General features: G+C 49.3%; 1 protein-coding gene across 38 annotated transcripts in view; it reads left to right on the forward strand.

The window, feature by feature from the left end:
• ABLIM1 (actin binding LIM protein 1) overlaps window positions 1-17,279 on the forward strand; it is a 326,874-nt gene extending 309,595 nt beyond the window's left edge. For 18 of the 38 annotated variants that reach the window (XR_011382224.1, XR_011382239.1, XR_011382221.1 and 15 more), the window contains 8 exons: window positions 1,653-1,799; window positions 4,311-4,402; window positions 6,159-6,255; window positions 7,394-7,458; window positions 8,369-8,429; window positions 9,046-9,871; window positions 10,736-10,816; window positions 12,277-17,279. Coding sequence is in view for 2 of the 38 variants with exons in the window: in XM_070057180.1 (XP_069913281.1) it covers window positions 1,653-1,799; window positions 4,311-4,402; window positions 6,159-6,255; window positions 7,394-7,458; window positions 8,369-8,429; window positions 9,046-9,053; window positions 9,797-9,871; window positions 10,736-10,816; window positions 12,277-12,390 (740 nt within the window). In the remaining 36 variants the exon portion in view is untranslated. The remainder of the gene's footprint in view (window positions 1-1,652; window positions 1,800-4,310; window positions 4,403-6,158; window positions 6,256-7,393; window positions 7,459-8,368; window positions 8,430-9,045; window positions 9,872-10,735; window positions 10,817-12,276) is intronic. The other 20 variants (XR_011382241.1, XR_011382237.1, XR_011382211.1 and 17 more) reach the window with 7 other exon arrangements.
• The last annotated feature ends 1,979 nt before the right edge of the window (window positions 17,280-19,258 follow it).

Raw genomic sequence — 19,258 nt, forward strand, 5'->3', positions numbered from 1 at the left:
TATTAAAAAATCTCAAGACCCTGCCTCCTTGAACAAAAATAAGCAAACAAAGCAAACAATTAAGATTTAAGAAGATCAAATAATGTAGATTATTTGGACAAAATCAGTTGGGTTCTTTTCATTATATTTTCTTTGAAGTCTTTCCTTTTAGTCTTTTGTGATCAAGTGGGAATAGCACAGCCAGGGAATTTCTTTCTAAAGACTGAGCCCTGAAACACCCTGTCCACACCAAAGCAGTAGGTGTTATGCCTATACTTGATGTCTGCATGCATTTGGAAAATGCTGGATTCAAATGAAGTAACACTTTTTTTTTTTTTTTAAATATATGTACAATGCAGGAGTTCTCAGTCTTTCATCCATTGACATGTTTTGTCCACTTTTAACAAGGGGATTAGCCATATGGTATTTTCTAAGCAGAAATTTCTTTCTCATGAGATTAGAGATTCAGAAAAACACTGTTCGAAGCCTGGCCAAGACCTTACCCCTGATTGTTGAGTGGCTTTGGTCACATTTAAGCAAACTGAGGCACAGAGGATTGTTAGAATAGAGGGGTTGGAGCTGAAGATTCCAAAGTTTAAAATACTAACGGTCTTCAAAAAGTCCATGGAAAATGCTTATTGTGAAAAACCTAGGCATGAGTTTCTTTCTTTTTTTTTGCACCAAAATAAGCTTATCTTTTAATTTCATTTTCCATGAACTTTTCAAAATACCCTCATATGTGAGCCCAGGAGAAATAATACATCTTTTGAAAAGTTAAGACTTTATAAATATATTTTGCAATGTTTAGTGACATCCCAGGCCAGTTTGTGCAACGAGCCAGAGTCACAGACCGGCCATAAAACTGGTTTGTTTGTCCTCAAGCTGGTGACAGCTCCTCTAAACAGAGCCAGTAAGAAGTTTGTGAATTAGCATTGCTGTTAATTTGGCTTCTGTTGTTTTAAAATTCGATGACTCACTTCTGCGTGCAGACCTTTGAACCAAACAGTGAAATACGTGCAAATTGAGAGTAGGTTTTCTTCATTTCTCCTAGGACTCAAGGATGCATATTTAGCGTGTAAAGAATAAAATAGACTGGACTAATGTAGTTGTGGCTTCTTGCCCAAGCATACAAACCAACCTACCCTCTACAGATGAACAGCTATTGTCAAAGGACAGCATCATGATTTTAACTTAGCCCGTTAATTTCAAATTGCTGACTCAAAGTTCTGTTTACTGTAGGAGAGTTTTGTCGATGGTCCTTTCTACAAAGTTGGAGATGTTCTGTATCTGCACTGTCCAACCCAGTGGCCACTGATGACACGTGACTCTGGAACACTCAACTACGGCTGCCACAACTGTGGAACCGAATTTTCATCTTATTAATTTCTGTTTGATTTTATTTATTTAAATGTCAATAGCCGTGTATAGCAGGTGGTGGTGGACAGTGCAGTTCCAGAACACAGGGTTTCGATGTACATCAGATGCTTCTGTCGCCAAACAAGGGGAAAGAGTTGAGTTGTGAACAGGCACCGCTGAGTGGCAGGCGATTGATAACGGTGATAACCAGAACTTTCTGGGATTGGAACTTTTGACAGAGAACAAGAAAACTTTGTCAGTGGGGTTGTACCCCTGGCCTTACAGACTGAGAGCTAAGCAACCTGATTCCCATCTAGATGCAGCTGCCTTGGCAGCCCAGAGCAAGTCTTCAGAAGACATCATCAAGTTTTCCAAGTTCCCAGCAGCCCAGGCTCCAGACCCCAGCGAGATCCCAAAGATTGAGACGGACCACTGGCCTGGTCCCCCCTCACTTGCCGCCATAGGTATGCAACTGCTATAGCTACGTCAAGGGGACAAATGGCTAAGAGAGTGCAGAATGAAATATTTAAAATGTGCAAGAAAGTGTGTTCTTTCATAAAGATGCTGAAGAAAATTGTGAGCGAGGAGTAGGACAGTGAAAAAAGTGAACATGGTGTTAATTTGTGTGCAAGATGCTTGAAAATCACAAAATGCATCGACCAGAGCCTTGCTTTAACCAAACCCATTGAGATCCAGAATTGGTCTAAGATGGATGTTTATATGCGGTTGGGACTGCAAAATCAGTCTCCTTTCGAACCCAGTAGAGTCCAAGCCTCACGGTAAGAACATTGTTGTAGTCCAGTGGGCAGATCTACTGAATGTCCGGTGCAGTGTGACTTCTGTCTCTAAATCTGTTTTAGAGCTGGCGCCGTGGCTCACTAGGCTAATCCTCCGCCTAGCGGTGCCGGCACACCGAGTTCTAGTCCCGGTCGGGCCCCGGATTCTGTCCCGGTTGCCCCTCTTCCAGGCCAGCTCTCTGCTGTGGCCAGGGAGTGCAGTGGAGGATGGCCCAAGTGCTTGGGCCCTGCACCCCATGGGAGACCAGGAGAAGCACCTGGCTCCTGCCATCGGATCAGCGCGGTGCGCCGGCCGCAGTGCGCCAGCCGTGGCGTCCATTGGAGGGTGAACCAACGTCAAAGGAAGACCCTTCTCTCTGTCTCTCTCTCTCACTGTCCACTCTGCCTGTCAAAAAAAAAAAAAAAAAATCTGTTTTAGACCAAATCTGGGTTGCAGTTAACGATTCTCTTAACAACAAATCCTAACAGGGAAGCACTTTCAGTCTCCTTCCACGATCACGCACTCCATGACTAAGAAGGGCTCCGACAGGGCAGCGGGTGTCCTGAAATAGGACTTGTGTGAAGTTAACGCGATTTCACATCTGTCATCTCCATGGCGTCTGTGCTAAAGTGTCACATCAGAGCTGTTTCATTCTTTGCTTTATTCTTTCAAAGTGTGTCCGTGTCTTTACTGTGTTGTCACTAGTGAAATCACTCAGCCTAAAAAGAGGTAATGGCAAACCCCAAAGCTCATACTGAAAATGTGGGGAGCAGCCTTGCAAAGATACGACTGTCTTATCACAGTCAAATGTGCAAAAGGTACAGCCCTCTTGCCGCCTGACAACATAAAATGCCTTCGCTTTTCCAAAACATCCAAGTTAATCTTTTTCATCATGCTGCATTTTCTATAACTTTCATATAAAATATAAGTGGATTTTAACACAACTAATAGTTAGAAGAAAGTCTACCTCCTCAGCCCATTATTCACAAGTATTCTATCCATTATGTTGAGATTTGTCTAATTTCTGAAGACTTGTGTCTCTTAAGTTTTACTAGTACAAACTAAAGAAAGAAAACTCACATGAACATTTATAATTTTTTAAGAACGAAGAATCCATCATCTTTTCTTGCTGATCTGTTCATGCCCTCTGGGAACTCCCCGGGGCCCTGCAGGCTCCCACTTCAGTTTGGTGGCTTACTGAGGGCACGAACAGAGCCGTACTTGGGGGAGAATTAAATTTTATTCTTGAAACTATTGCCACTAAATGGTCTAAAGTTCCTTTAAATGTCTGGCCTATTCATCAGAATGATGAAAACTAAGTCTGTTAAAGTTTATTTTCATTAGATTAGCAAACTTTCCTGTTTCCTCCCATAGCCAGATTAATCCAAGTAATTTAGGAAAAACAGCAATTATCTTCCTCTTCCAACCACTCCAGTAGAGTTCTCCTTTCTATTCATCTCCCCCTTTCCAGGAAGCTTAAAACTTGTATTCAATTTGCCATATTGCTCCAGAGTAAGTTTTTAGCTGTATGAACACTTTTTCAATAGATCTCTCAGTATAAAACCCTGTGTGACCATTTCTCAAAGGATGAGAAAAAACAAACATTAGAGACCCATCCCTTGAAAGAAATCTAACAAGCCTGCTTCATCATGTGTGTGCTAGGGTCATAGAAGACAGAGTGATTGCATTATGAAAATTCTAGAACTATTAGGAAAAAGAGAAAAACAAGGTGTAAAAACTTGTCACAAGAGTGTGACTGTCTTACCTCTTCGTTGGCGTGTAGGTAAATGTGAATCCCTATTTGAAACTGGCCCCCAGGGATGTCAGGATAGTAACTGGTGATGCCCTGCCCTCCTAGCACAGTTCGCTCCGGCCAGTGGTTAATGGAATGGCTTAGACACAATTGCAGTGGCAAACCCAGTTCTGACGGAACGGACTAGTTCCTGGAAGGTCCCAGCTCACAGGGCTCATGCATCCTACCCTGAGCCCGCGTGTCAGAGGGGCCCCGTGTCCTGTGAAAGCCCAGCCAGTGGTGCTCAGTGGGTACAGGTGCTTTCCCATTGGTGGTGTTCACACACCTGCGAGAAAGACCGCCGTAGACCCCACCTGCCTAACGAACGCAACACAGATGGACTAGTCCATTGGAACTTCCCACTCGTGAGGGTGCGAAGTTGAAGTTGTCTTTGCTGTGGCGTTAGGAACTGACGCGAGACGCAGATCTGGAGGCAGAGAGGAAGACGATGAGGAGCTGCTGAGACGCCGACAGCTTCAGGAAGAGCAGCTGATGAAGGTTTGTCCTTACACTTGGCCTTGCTGCTGCTGTTTTTGAATGACTGCTATGTGCACGCCACCAAGGGAGGCAGGAGGTGGTCCTGAGCCTCAAGGACAGACAAGACGGGCACCTAGTTGCTAGAATAAGCAGAGTATCCCCTGGGCTTTTGAGGAGGTGACCTTGAGGTTGGAGTGGAACTTTTGGGCCTTTGCAAGGACAGGGACTGTGTGTGTTTGCTTGGACACTGAAAGGCAGGTGGAGGAAGGCAGAGTGTGCCCAGCTGTGTGACAATCAATCCCCCTGTGCACCCTCTGCTGAAGGGCTTCCCTCCACATGGAGCATTTTTGCAGGGATTTCCCCAGAACTCATAGGACTGTATCGAAGATGTGGGCCGGGAGGAGGAGGGTGGAAGAGATGGCCTACCTGCCCATCTCCAATGACAGCCCACAGCATCCAGGACAGCCTGTGCTAAACTCTCTCGTGGATAACAGGCTGGAGAATCTTTTGAAATGATGTTTTCTGGAGATAAAGGAAATGCCCATGACATTAATTATATGGGAGGCAAGGATACAGAGTAGCATTTATGGTACATCCTAGTTTTGTGTATGTATAGGAAGGTATTGGGTGGAAATGAATCAAAATGTAACTGGTGTTCTCCAGGAGTGGTGGGTTGTGGATTACTCTTCTTTCCTTTTGGATTTTCCAAAACCTGTTCAATGAGCCTGGATCTCCCTTTTTTTCTTTTCTTCCTCTTTCTAAAAAATTATTTATTTGAAAGTCAGAGTTACAGATTGAGAGGGAGACACAGACATCTTCCATCTGCTGGTTCACTCCCCAGATGACCGTAATGGCCAGGACTGGGCCAAGCCAGAGCCAGGAGCTTCTTCCAGGTCTCCTACATAGGTAGCTGGGGCCTAAGCACTTGGGCCATCTTCCGCTGCTTTTCCCAGGCCATTAGCAGGGAGCTGGATCAGAAGTGGAGCAGCTGGGACTTGAACCAGCACTCTTACAGGATGCCGGCACTGCAGGTGGTGGCTTAACACGCTACGCAAGAATGCCAGCCAGCCCTCTCATTTTTTCTTGCTTATAAACAAACCAATACAGTTTATTTTTTAGAGCTATTACCATCAATTTCTCACTTGCAAATCAAAAACACACACTGGGGCCGGCGCTGTGTCATAGTGGTCTAAGCCTCTGCCTGCAGCACTAGCATCCCGTATGGGTGCTGGTTTGAGTCCCAGCTACTCTTCTGATCCAGCTCTCTGCTATGGCCTGGGAAAGCAGTAGAAGATGCCCCAAGTGCTTGGGCCCCTGCACCGGTGTAGGAGACCTAGAGGAAGCTGCTGACTCCCACCTTCAGATTGGCACAGCTCTGGCAGTTGCAGCCATTTGGGGAGTGAACCAGCAGAGGGAAGACCTTTCTCTCTGTCTCTCCTCTCTCTGTCTGTGACTCTGCCTCTCAAATAAATAAATAAATAAAATCTTTAAACACACACATGCATGCTTCCTGGGGTCAATGCTGGTATTTTGGGGGAGGGCAGAGGAAGGAGAACATTCCCTAAGCCCAGCTTAGGGAAGTGGGACTTCCACACTGTAAAAGCTCTAAGGGATGCAGGATCCAGGACCTTCCTCTGGGGGAGCCCCTAGGCTCTGGGAGCACGTCCATCCCGGCCATCCAGAACCAGGAGTTCCTGCAGGATCTTCGGAAAAGACGCCACAGTCCCGAGAAAGTAACGGCAGGCTTTGTTTCCATTTCTCTCTTTCCTGTGCACAGCTTAACTCAGGCCTGGGGCAGTTGATATTGAAAGAAGAGATGGAGAGAGAGAGCCGGGAAAGGTCAGCCAGTCGCCACGACTCTCCCATCCACTCAGGTGAGCAGCAAGTCCCCGCCTTCCCCGAGCCAAGAACCGCCCACCTGCCCCCATGGAGCCCACCTCAACCACTGCACAAGAGACAGCACCACCTGTGGTGGGATCTGTAGAGTGTCCTCCAGGAAGGGGAGTGCTGAAATCCACTTCTGGTCCACCTAGGTTATAAGCGACTTATGGCAGTCCTTAAAATACGTGCTTCCTTCCTTCTGGAAATGGGGGAGTTCTTGGAGGATCTGCGGTGCCGTGGGGGGGCGCTTGCTAGGTCTGCCTTCCAGAAGCCTCATCTCAAAGGCAGGGAACAAATAGAAATCCTGCAGAGAGCATTGCCAAATCTGGAGAACAAGGCCAAGACACTTCCAAAGCATTGTGGTTTAAAGTTATTATGTTCAACACAATGTCTTCAAAATGCTGCTGTTTGTGACACTTTGGAAGATTACTCAGACACTTGGCTGAAATCATCTATCAGCATATTTCCCCCACTTACACTGGAATATAAGCCAATATATAGATCAGTACATTCGTCAGCAAGTCATAAGCCAGTTGTTTCTGAATGTGCAAGATGACTTCTCCCATGTTCTGAACCGAAAAGGACGATTTTTCTCCTAAGCGTCCTGTTAACAATGTGTTTAGTGTTTACTACTTGTAGGCACCTTTCCCGAACATTATTTTATTTACTCTCTGCAGCACGTTAATGGAGTAGGTGCTGTTGTTATCGTCACTGGTGTCATCATTGTGCTTCCCCCGGGTCCAAGGCCTTGCCCAGCTGTTGATGAGCTGAGTGACCTTTGGCAGGATGCATAGCTCCTCTTGGTTCCTGATTCTCCCGTCCATAAAATGGAAATGACAAAAGTGGTGCCGAGTTGTACCAAGGATTCAAAGGGATCAGGCTCTCAGACACGTGCCCGAGCTGCAGCGAGAATGGCCACCTTCGCCCCCAGTGCAACTGTGTGGCTCCCTCCTCAGTAAGGTCACTGTGAGGGCCAAGTAGGTGGGATTTTGTGAACTCTTGAGCCCAGTACAATTTGTAATCTTTATCTTAAATCTTCGTTCTGCAAGGTAGAAGATATGCTGTCAGTTCCATTAAAGAGATGGTCTTCCAGGTCCCTAACCATTGCTTTTCTGCCTCCTTCTCTTTCAGTTTCTCACGCTCCATCATCTAAAACTTCGTCTCTCCCTGGCTATGGGAAAAACGGACTTCACCGGGTAAGTTTCTCCTGTGGAGTTGACTGTTTCGGGTTTGCTGGCTCCGCAGTCCTGGTCGAAGTGCTGATGTGCCGTCTGAACCCGTCGGACTCTAGACCTCAGGGTTGGAATGTCATAAACTGCGGTCTCCCTGGGAGCCCAGTAAAGCACTTTGAACTACAGGCAAAGTGACGTATTTCCATTGAGAGAAGAAGAAACTGGCTTTAGATAAAATAATCACGTGTATAAACTTAAGGGCATGCTAGTTTAAGTGGTTTTGCAAATAGTTTTTCATTGAAGCAAAAAGTAATTATGTACCTGTCTAGGAAAATGTAACTTTATTGGTCACTGAGAGATACTTGCTTACCAAGAACCTCCTGGGAAGTAGCCTTAGAGAGGTACTGCAGCAGACAAAGAGATTGGCATAGTGGTAGAAGAATAAACAGGAAGGAAAAATAATGAGGGTCCAGGATTTTAGCTTAGGGTGAATTATTTAGATTTTCTAGGTCCTTCCTTGCTTTCTGCCTGAATCCAAAGCCATCACCGAGGAGGTTTTGTTTTGTTTTGTTTTTAACAGGCAGAGTTAGACAGTGAGAGAGAGAGAGAGAGACAGAGAGAAAAGTCTTCCTTCCATTGGTTCACCCCCCAAATGGCTGCTATGGCTGGCGCACTGCGCCAATCTGAAGCCAGGAGCCAGGTGCTTCCTCCTGGTCTCCCATGCGGGTGCAGGGCCCAAGCACTTGGTCCATCCTCCACTGCCTTTCTGGGCCACAGCAGAGAGCTGGACTGGAAGAGGGGCAACTGGGACAGAATCTGGCGCTCAACCCGGATTAGAACCCGAGATGCCGGCGCCGCAGGCAGAGGATTAGCCAAGTAAGCCGCGGTGCCAGCCATGAGGAGGTTTTCTAACAACATGTCTTTCTTGTTTCAGCCTGTTTCCACGGACTTTGCTCAGTATAACAGCTATGGGGACGTCAGCGGGGGAATACGAGGTGAGGCCCCAAAGGCAGGCCAGCTGTGGCCATGCCTTCCCTTATGGCCAAGGTCCACCCTCAGGAGGCTATGGCATCACAATATGTTGGCCGGGTCCATGCTCTGTGGCATCCTAAGAGGGTCCCAGCTGCTTCTTGGAGCTAATAGAGCAACTATTAAAATCTCAAAGGACCTCGAATGAAAGAAAGCACAAGAGGCAAGTCGAGGATTCATACATTGCCCCTGCTCTGTCAGACACCTGGAAGTACAACAGTGAGCCAGGCACAGCCCCTAGCCTCAGAATGCACAAGGTGGTGGGGGGCAGGGGAGGGAGAAAGCTGGGGGCCAGAGAAGCTCCGTGATGAATGCCATGGCTGGATTTGCCGAGAGCGGGAAGCAGCACAGTAGGTTGTCTGGCAAAGCTTCCAGGGAAAAGGATGTTCTAACCCACAGCTAAACCTGGAGCAGGCATTTCCTGGCTCCAGGGAGGCGCAGGGAACAGTGTGTGCAGAGATGGGTGCAGGGCGAGAACATGGCACATCCGGGAATTAGAACAGAACGTTGTCTCTCAGGTGGCGGTTCCGTGTTTCCCCGGGGTCTTTCCCTCACTGTGTTTCTGTTTCCTTTCCTTTGCAGACTATCAGGTAGGGATCCCTCTGCCTCCCTTGATGGACCACAGCAGCGGAACAGCCGTGTCCCCACCCAGACTGCATGCTGCCGGGAGACGGTTTCTGTTGGGAAGATGCTCACTGGGCTTGCTGCATCTCACTGTGGCGCCAGAGCTGTGATGGTCAGGCAGGGCCGGTGCCTGGGTCCAGCTGTCCCTGCAGGCCTTGCAGAGCCCTGTCTGGCCTGGAAGGGGACCAGCATCGAGGGTCTGCCCATGTGCGGTTGTTTCTCTGTTAGTCACAACCCCAGTCTTTCGTTCTCCCTTTTCCCACCTGTTCCCAAATGAAAAGCAACTCGTGTCTTCACCAGCAAGACAGAGCATTTTGCCGATGTACCACCCTGTTTTCACTTGAACCTGAATCTTGAAAAATTATGATGGAGAATGAGCAAAGAGAAAAAGAAGGGGGGAAAAAAAAAGAAAAGAAGAGCTAAGACGAAAGTAGAAAAGGCAATGATCGAGTTGGCGATTTTCCACTTTCATACGTGGAGCTGAAATTCAGGAATTAGTCCATGGCTGTTGGGCTCTTCCCCCAACTTGATTACAAAAGAACAATATCCCTGCCCTGATTCAGCAAGGATCTCATTTGTGGAGAAAGCATGGAGGTGAACATGGCACCTCTGCACAGTGGTGGGGAGGAATGGGGACCACGGAGGGAAGCTCGGGAGCCCAGTGCGCCACCCCCACTTCCTGGCGCTAGTTTGTGCCTCTCTGTTGCAGACGCTTCCAGATGGCCACATGCCCGCAATGCGAATGGACCGAGGAGTGTCCATGCCCAACATGTTGGAGCCAAAGGCAGGTGCAGCCTTCCCTGGGGAACGCCACAGCCCTTGAAAGAGTTGATTTTCTCTCTTGCCACCACTCTCAGAGTCTTGAGCCCCACTTCGTTGTATGGCATTCAGAAAGCTGTAGCTTAAACCCCACCCCACTCCAGTCCCAGAACCATTTTTGTCACATCAAGCCAGCGACCATGAACCCTTCCTGGGTGTGGTGGTCTGGGAGCACAGTGAAGTACTAGCACCTCCCTCCCCGTGGCCCAGGTATCACCCTGGCCCATGCCACGTGCATTGATGGCACGTCCAGTGCTGAGTGGAGCAGCGGTAGACTGCTCTGGATGGCATGACCCACATGTCCCAGTTGAAAGTCCCAGGAACCTCCTCTGCCCCAAGCAAACCGGGGATGGCCAGTCCCCCTAGCTCCAGAACATCCAATGGCTTGCGCTCACAGGGACCGTGCATGACTTCTTTCAGTAAGTCAGTGGCCAGAACACTGCTTCTGGGCCTGCCTGGCTCCATGCATTCATGAGCCAGTCACAGACCAAGGTTGTTGAATGCTGCACAGAGGGACCTGCGATACAGCAGTAGCATGTGAAAGATACCACGCGCACCTGTGATTTCAGTTCTAATTTTTACCTTGACTCAGATGCTTAAGAAGTTGGTATTCGTATGTACCACAAAGCCCTCCTGAGACATGGTGCTAGGTGAGACACCACTGGAGAGTTGGGGACATACAAGGACACGCCCCTGTCCTCTGGACGCTGGAGGAAGGAACATCCATCACTCGGAGGCTGCATATTGGGAGGACCAGGGCTAGGGGGATTCTGCTTGCTAATACAGTGGTCAGCGGTGTCCTGGAAGAGCTGTTGTCTTGTCTTCTCAGATATTTCCATATGAGATGCTCATGGTGACCAACAGAGGGCGCAACAAAATCCTCAGAGACGTGGACAGAACCAGGCTGGAGGTAAACCAAAATCCAGTCCCAACTGCAGAACCCTCTGCATCCCCCAGACTTTCCCCTAAGACAGGTTGTATTTCTTTGGTGAAAGCAAGAAATCATATAAAGATCAGCCTCGTGTTGTTGGTGGCACTAAGAGATGCCTTTGGAGGAAAATCCAAATTTATACTTAGATCACCATTAAAAGTGCCTGGCCATACCCAGAAGATAGATCCCCAAAGGTACAGCGTGGATTTAGCCATTTTCTGTGGAAATCTGATGTTGTTGTGATGGGACTGGTGATGCAGACGGGAGTCGCCATCCCTCCTCCCGTACCCCCGGCTCTTTATCTTTCTCTGAGCCTTGGTTGAGTTCATTTGGAGTGGGAGGACAGAGCTTAGAAGAAGGAGGTTGAAACTGGACATGTTTCTTTCCAGCTCTTTCCGCATTCCACATTGAAGGGTTATCCAGGCACACACATACACACAAGGCCTCCTTCGACACGGAAGACTGATCTTTGTGTTTTCTATCTGAGTGATTTTAATTAAGAAATCTCTGGTTGCCAGGCTCAGAGAGAATCATTACCTTTCCCGGACCACAAGGCAGTACCTTTGTGGAAGAGGTCAGGCTGCCGCAGAGAATAAAGGCTCCAGTATCCCAGGAGAGCTCTTCTGGGAGAGAGTGATGACAGACAGGAAGCCAGGCGTCCACCTACCCCACCCTCCCTCCCGGCACCTCCTGTTGCTGAGCCAGGAAGTAGCCCCAGGGCTCCCCTAGGACCCCTCTGGGAGTCTCAGCCTTTGGCTTGCTTTTGCCTTGGTCTGTCTTCCCTGCATCTCCTCTGCAGCCCAAGGACCTGACCTTGGGCCACCTCCAGCTTAACAAATCATGTTCTGATGGCCCACCAGTAGTCAGTGTTGTTCCAACCCTGGATCATAACAGTACCCTTTTAATACTCCACCAACTTTTTTGTTCAATGCGGAAGGTGCCTCACCTGGCCCAACCAGGTAAGGAAGGCTGCATGTCGTGGGCTGGTAACCAGCATTGGAGAACTCGTCTCCTGTTGTTCAGCCTTGCTCTTCCAAATGACAGTCATCCCATGGTATTCATGAGACACTTGTCCTAGGATCCTCTGCAGACACCAAAATCCTTCTATAAAGTGCCACAGCATTTGTGTAGAGCCTACACGGTCCTCCCGTATGCTTTAAATCATCTCTTGATTGCCTATAATACCTGATACAATATAAACGCCATGTCAGCAGTTGCTGTACCTGTTGTTTGGGGAGCGATGTCCAGAAAAGGAAGTCCTCATGGCTTCTGTACAAATAGAATTTTTTAAAAAATGTCTTTGATCTGTGGTCAATTGGACCTGCACATGGGAAACCCATGGACGCCTCTGGCCAGTTCCATCCATCAAGTGAAGAGCGAGGCACAGGGCTGTCCATGTGGCTGCTCCACTGACCCCTACTCTTCTCTCTCTTCCCCAGCGCCACTTAGCCCCTGAAGTGTTTCGGGAAATCTTTGGAATGTCCATACAGGAGTTTGACAGGTTACCTCTCTGGAGACGCAACGACATGAAGAAAAAGGCAAAACTCTTCTGAGTCCACACGTGAACGGCAACTAGAAAAAAGGACTGGCATGGCCGGTGATGCAAAAGATGTCCTAGGAAGGCCCAAACTTGAGGACGTGCAAACTGCTATCCTGCAGCAACAACGTACAGGGAAAATCTGGTTCAGACACACCCACGAGCCAAATATTGGACCCACCCTCAGTGACACTTGCCAAGAAGCAATGGGGTAGAAATTTCTATGTTCCCACCACACTCAACAGTAGTGTCCACAGGTGACCTTTTTACACAGCCTTCTGTGCACGACAGGAGCTCCTTTTCTTTCTTCTTTCATTTTCCTTTAACTGTTGTCCAACAGTAGTGCTGACCGTACAGATAAGAGCCAGCAAGTGCCCTTAGGATGCCGCACGGGGGGGAACGGTTGTGATGGTTCCAAAGTAGGAATCTGCTTATCGTGTAGCCCTGTAGCTAAGAAGGGACGTGGCCACGTGGCAGCAGCCACTCTGCACACGGCTCTCCCTGCAGCCTCGCGTGGCTCCACCTGTGCCCTGGCAGGGGTGGGGTTCCGTCAGGGCAGTCCTAAGAGGGATTCAGATCAGCCAAGATGATTTTTAACGAGCCCCTTGTTTTCTGCTCCCTGGGACCTGGCTGGCCAACTGCTTAGTCGTTACTCAAAAGAAAATTGAAAGCAAAGGAAAAGGAATGCAGGAAACCCTCCCCCAGACTCTTGGTCTGCTGCCGCTGGCTTGCTTACTTCTTCCTCCCCACCAGACAGGAGCAGTCTTGGGCTCCACCTTTGCGGAGAAATGAGACAAAAATTGCCTCCAGGTTGGCCCACGTGCATGCTCCCTGGTGATTTTTGTCCCTGGGGCCGTCTGATTCTCAGCCACACAGAAACCAGCTCCACGTCCCACCGCCAACGCACGTTCTCCCTTCCAGCGTCTGCTCCCCATCTGACGCCCTGGGAATCAGCCGCAGCCCACGCTGGTTTTACTTCTTAAGGTCTTGTCAGTAATAGGCTAAGGACAGGCATGTTTTCCCCTTGAAAATCTCGGCGATTCCAGAGTAGATTGCCTCAAACGGATTTTGTTTGGCCTTTCCAGCTTTTCTTCTTGTTAGCGCTGCTGACTTCGTGGGGTGTGGGGGAGTGAGAAATTCACCCATGGCAGTCGTGGGAGTCTGCATGTGCTCTTGAATTTCCGTTTGAATGTTTAGCCCGCTGCCTTGCAGCTTCTGAGTGTCATTTTCGCAAATGCACATGGCTCAGCAGTCAAGAAGGGAGGCAGATGGTGCCCCCAAAATCAGGTGCTTAGAAGCTGGAGCCCTCCAGCTGGCGTCACTCATGGCAGAATCAGACCAGAGATGGCAGAGCCAGAGCCGGGCAGGGCATGGGGGGCGGGGCTTGCCAGAACAGCCCAACCTCTGCAACACTCAATTCAGATCCGAGCTCAGGATTTCAGCAGCACGTGGAAGGGTCAGACCACATCACGACGAGAGCGATGAGGAAGGGGCTCCCCAACTCCACGCGCAGGAAGTTACACCACCTTGATTCCCCCGCTCGACAGTTCTGCCGAGGGATGTAAGCTCTGTCTTACAACCCAAGGAGGAGGCATGGGGCTTCACCTGCTCCTGCCACCGTAGACACAGGCCAGAACCTCTTCCCACTGCAGCCAGCGTGAGCATTACCAGCTGTCCGTCTGACTGACACCAGTGGCAAAGGCCAAGTGCAGCCGTTTCAGAACCCGGGTTGCAGACCCAGGCAATCCGTTTCCATCTCCTGGGTCCTGTACCGAACACTGCAGTCGCTTTCTAGTCTTCTCCTGAGCTGTTACCGAAGGAGCCTGAATTTGCCTGCCTTGTCAATGCATGAATGTTTGAGAGCTGGTCTCCTGTGAGTGTGTGTGTGTGTGTGCGTGTGCGCACGCATGTGCGTGTGCAGGACCTACTAACGTGTTCAGCAAGTGGCTCTGACAGGGTGGGCCTCAGACCAGCTACTGCTTGGTCCAAACCACAGCCGGCCCGCAGTTTGCAGTCCGGCACCTTCGTGTCTCCTCTGTTGCGCCTTGCTGCATTTCACATCACTGTCCTGTCTGGCACTGGCAGTCCCAGCACGAGGCCGGTGCATCCCAGTCCTTGCCTTGCCCTGGCAGACCATGGAGGGAGGGAGCTGTTATGACACCTTCCCAGTGTTCCCTCCACAATCTGTAACAGTGCTGGCCAAGAGAGAATTTTTTTCATAACAGCAATAATAAGGACACCTGTCCTCTGTTTTCCATTGATTAATGAGTTCTTACCTACACTCAGGCAGATTAAAAGCAGTGTAGGAAATATTGGGATATTTGGAAGCATGGGTGCAATCAGATGGCTTTGCTAAAATTCCCATCTCTTGGTCTGCATAGAGAAGACACAGTTCTATCATAGATGAGGACATAAGACTGAGAAAAAGGGACAAAGGCACAACCCCCCTCTTTACATGACAGAGACCCAGAGTTAGGGGCCTGCCCAAGGTTGCTGCAACAATTGGAGAACTGAACCCTAAATTCTCCCACTGATGAAACCCTGCATTTCTCATCTCTTTGAACACAGTTCTGCATCCATCCTGGGGTAAAAAGCCTTTTCCGTATCCAACACACTAGTTCATTGAAATGGCTTCACGCACAAAAAGCGTTCAGAGCTCAGTGGCCTCCAAACTGCAAGCCCAGAGGAGTGGGAACCACGCAGGGGCCCCTGGGAGGCTCCTCTGCTCCACTGCCCGGCAGAAGGCTCCAGGGGAAGGACGGGTCACTGGCCCACCTGGTCTCCTGCCAAGCCTCACGTAAGGGCGTCATGCCCCATCCATTTGGTTACCCTGGGTTCGCCATGCTTGCCCACGAAATTCCCCAGGCCACAGCACAGAGGATGGGTGTCCTCCGCTTTCCCCCCTGCCCTGCACTGTTGATGAGAATTCCGGTTGTTAGCACTGTCAAAGCTCGTTCACACTAGCAAAGGAGTGACAAACATGGCTGGCTTCCCTGGTGCCTATATAAAGGGCTACATTTTCTAGCATTTGACTTACTTGGGACTCCAAGTGCATACTGATTGCATGAAGTAAAAGGGGCCTCTATGATATAATGAAAGTCAGTGCTTCCTTTAAAATTTCTTCAAGAAAATCCACACTATCACCCAGTCTTCCTGAGTAGGCTATTCCTGAGCTGTGAGAAGCATTTGGAGACTCGCACTGCAGCTATGCATGCACATCTTGGGCTTGGGGTTTTATGAAATGTCCTTAATACGACTTCTTCAAGAACTGCACAAAACCGCCTGTCCTCAGAAACCTCGGAGAGAATAAGTTGGGTCAATGGGTAACAAAGAGAAAAACAAAACGGGGCGAGTTTTCTGTCTTACGTCCTCCAGGAACCCCCGCCCCTGATTCTGCCCTTGCCCAGTTCTCCCTCCCAGCCTGGTGTGCGGAGAACTCCCACTGGGTGATGTTTCTACGGTTTCCACCTCAATTCTTTATATTCTGAGGGGAACATCTTTTTCTAAGAATTGCTTCCCAGATGATTATCTGAAATATGTACACTTTTGCAAGGTTAAGAAATTCAAATGAACCACTTTTGACTAAGTCTTTCCAAAAGCAAAGCATTTCAAGCAGACATGGTGTTGCGTTCTGTGTTGTGTGGAGGGGCAGGCGTCACTCCGGGCTGTGTGCCCACAGAGCCCTGTTTCTGTCTGTCACTCGTGAAAGGGTAGAAGGGCCATGAACTTGGTCCCGCCGACCCTTGTGCATCCTCTAAAGCCAGCCCAGTTTTCATAAATCGCCTCTTCTGTGTTTCTGACCTGTGCTTCCTAGGCCAGCCTTGATTTTTGATTTTTAAAATGATTTTCTTTTGACAAACCAAGTGTGTGTTGGTATGCCCTGAAACTTGTTCTTTGCTGCTCCCTTTTGAACAATTTTCTGCCCAGCAGAAGAGATTATTTAGGGCTTGAGATTTGCATGATGCCATCTTGCAGCGACAATGTGGAGTATGCTGTAATGAGAGAAAGAGAAACTTTTACTTTGGCACTTAAAAAAAAAAAATTCACTGTCTTCCCATTTGCTACCCAGGAAGCAATCAGAGATGGTGACTGGTACGCTTTGCCTAGGGTCGTTCTGTTTCTATTTGGACAAGTTTAATTTATGGCAAACTTAAAAACCGGGTATGGGGGGGGAGGTGGTCAGTTAAAGCTGGAAAAGAAACTGTCTAAACCATGTATATGTGTCCACAGTAAAATTAAACAAGCCCAACATTTTTCTGAAGCTTAGCATAATTGAGTGGCGGTTATTATCATGAACTTAAAATTCTTCCCCAAAGTGTCTCTCCCAGAAGTGAGGTTCCCATGAGGCTCTTCCAGAACTCGTTGACCGAAAGTGGAAGGAGGCCAGATCGAAGGCATTGACCTTGAAAAGGGGGGTGAGCCACTTGTGTGTGCACAGCTCCTCCAAGGCCACATGGAAGAGGAGACACTTCTCCACAAAAGTGATGTTCTGTGGGGCTTGTGTGTACAGACCTATCCAGTAACAAACGTGTGTGGCTTCTGTGACTTGCTGATGACTGCGTCGAAACTCCTGGGGGTCTTTCATTTCTAAGTTGGGTTGATGGAATGTTTCCCAAGTGTTGAAAGGCATACAGTTCTTCTTGACCTCCCTCCCCTTTCAGAAAAAGCAAATATTTAGAAGAACTCCCTTTGGAAAGCTGTGTTGTGTTCCCCGTGAGATTGAGTGGGCGTGCGTCTGCACCCCGAGTACCGCGTGCTCGTGTGCAGAGGAGGAGGTGGCCTGCCGGTCTCCACGCTGCTGTGCTGTGCTGTCCTGACCTGCTCCACGCTCCTTTGCCATTATACTCCGCGTGTGTCACCGTTGTATCTCACAACTCCGTGAATAAAGTGTGTGCTTTATTCGTCCGTGCCTCCCACGTGTGGCTCATTTCTTAAGCCAGCGCTTCTCATGAAGCTCTGTCCCAATTTTAAGAAGAACCAGCCCTATTTCCAGCGCTCACAATCAAGTCACCATGAAACCAAAGCCTCCCGAGGGCATTTGCATCTTGGAGGTTGAAGTGGGAAATGCGACAAATGGTTGGCTATTGCAGGAGTGTTGGCCCTGGTGGTCCAAACCGTGTTGGGCCAGCTAAACAGAGAAAGGTTTCCAACAGAGAGTTACCCTGCACCAGCCTGGCCGCTGTTGGGCTTTGCTTGTGACACAACAGAAATGGTCTCCCCTTGGAGACAAAGCTGGGGGTGTGAGGAGGTGTGCGGACAAGCGCTCTGAGCACTGTGAGTGTGGGCCGCTTCCGCAAGAAGCTTGGTTGTAACAGGAAAAAAATCCTCATTCACATCTTTGACCTCCCCTGCGTAACTGAAATCTCTGGGAAGAAAATCCAGATTGCAATTTGCGTGTTGTCTTTCAGGCTTGCCAGAAAATAGAAGGCTCGATACCCAAGTCGGCCTGCCCTGACAGTGGCCTTCACTCTAGTGTGTACCTCGAACCTGTCCAGGGGTCTGGCAGTGCTGGCATTAATTACCAGGTTGTTCTGCAGGCAGTGGGCATGCCTTGGTCACGAGTGTAGACAAAGGTCAGTGTCTGTGCTCCACTCCCTTCTGTAGCCACCTGCACCTGCATCCCTGGTTCAGTCCATGATTTCCCAGGCCAGGCGTCACCTGCAGTTCTTGTCCTAAGAGCCCTGTGGTGTTTGGCTCTGGTGGACTCCTCTTTTGTTAAGATTTCTTTATTTATCTGGAAGGCAAAGAGACAAAGAGAGGGAGAGACAGGGACCTTTCATCTGCTGGTTCACTCCCCACATGGCTGCAACAGCTAGGGCTGGGTCAGGCCAAAGCCAGGAGTCCAGAACTGCATCTGGGTCTCCCACATGGGGCCCAAGTATCTGGGCCGTCTTCCGCTGTTTTCCCGGGTGCATTGGCCTGGAAGCAGAACAGCCAACACACCAGCACTCCAATAGAGGATGCCGGCATTGCAGGCAGCAGCTTAACCTGCTACACTATAACACGTGGCCTCCTTTTTATTAGCGGTAACTCCTCCCTCATTTCAGTGCTACTCACACTCCCTCCCTAAGACTGCGCCTCACCTCTGCTGCCCTCCAAGGAGCTTCATGGCCGCCCCGCCTCGCCCACTGCTTGGTTTGTGCTACTGCTGTGTCCAGCCTTCCAGCCTCAGCCCCGCCTCTACAAACCTCTGCCAATTCCCCAAACATGCCGGGCCCTCTCCTGTGGGTGCAACTCCACCAATGACATTTCTTCTGTACCATGCCCAACTCTTTGAGGAGGTGGCCAGCCGTAACGATGTGGCCCCAGGGAGAGGAGGTCATGGGCAATGTTAACTGTCTTTAAAACCAGTTCCCATCAGCTCTTTGGAGTTACCCATGTGAATTTCCCACGGGCTCCATTTGCCTTAAACGAAAGACCAGCCCAAGTTCACACCCTTTCTGTGAAACTGTCTTGATGGGCCTAGCCCAACCTGCCCCAAGAAATTCTTCGCATGCTTAGGGTTGAACCTTGTGTTCAGTATTTTGCAAGTGTGGCCTAACACTGTTAGCTCTGAGTGTGTACTGTTCGGATGAACTGCAGTGAGATCTCTTTGTATTAACCATATCTGTCGTGACAACTCAAATGACAGAGTCACTGTGGGGCCTGACTTTGTGGCACAGCAGGTGAAGCCACTTCTTGCAATGTTGGCATCCCATACAGGCGTTGCTGATTATTCCCAATCCAGCTTCTAACCAATGTGCTTGAGAAGCAGCAGCAGATGACCCAAGTACATGGACCCCAGCCACCCCTGGGGGAAACCAGGATGCAGCTCCTGGCTCCTGGCTACACCCTGGCCCAGATCTAGCTGTTGTGGCCATTTGGGGAGTGAACCAGTGGGTGGA

This window comes from Oryctolagus cuniculus, chromosome 15, assembly GCF_964237555.1.
Source record: "Oryctolagus cuniculus chromosome 15, mOryCun1.1, whole genome shotgun sequence".
Classification (NCBI taxonomy): Eukaryota; Metazoa; Chordata; class Mammalia; order Lagomorpha; family Leporidae; genus Oryctolagus; species Oryctolagus cuniculus.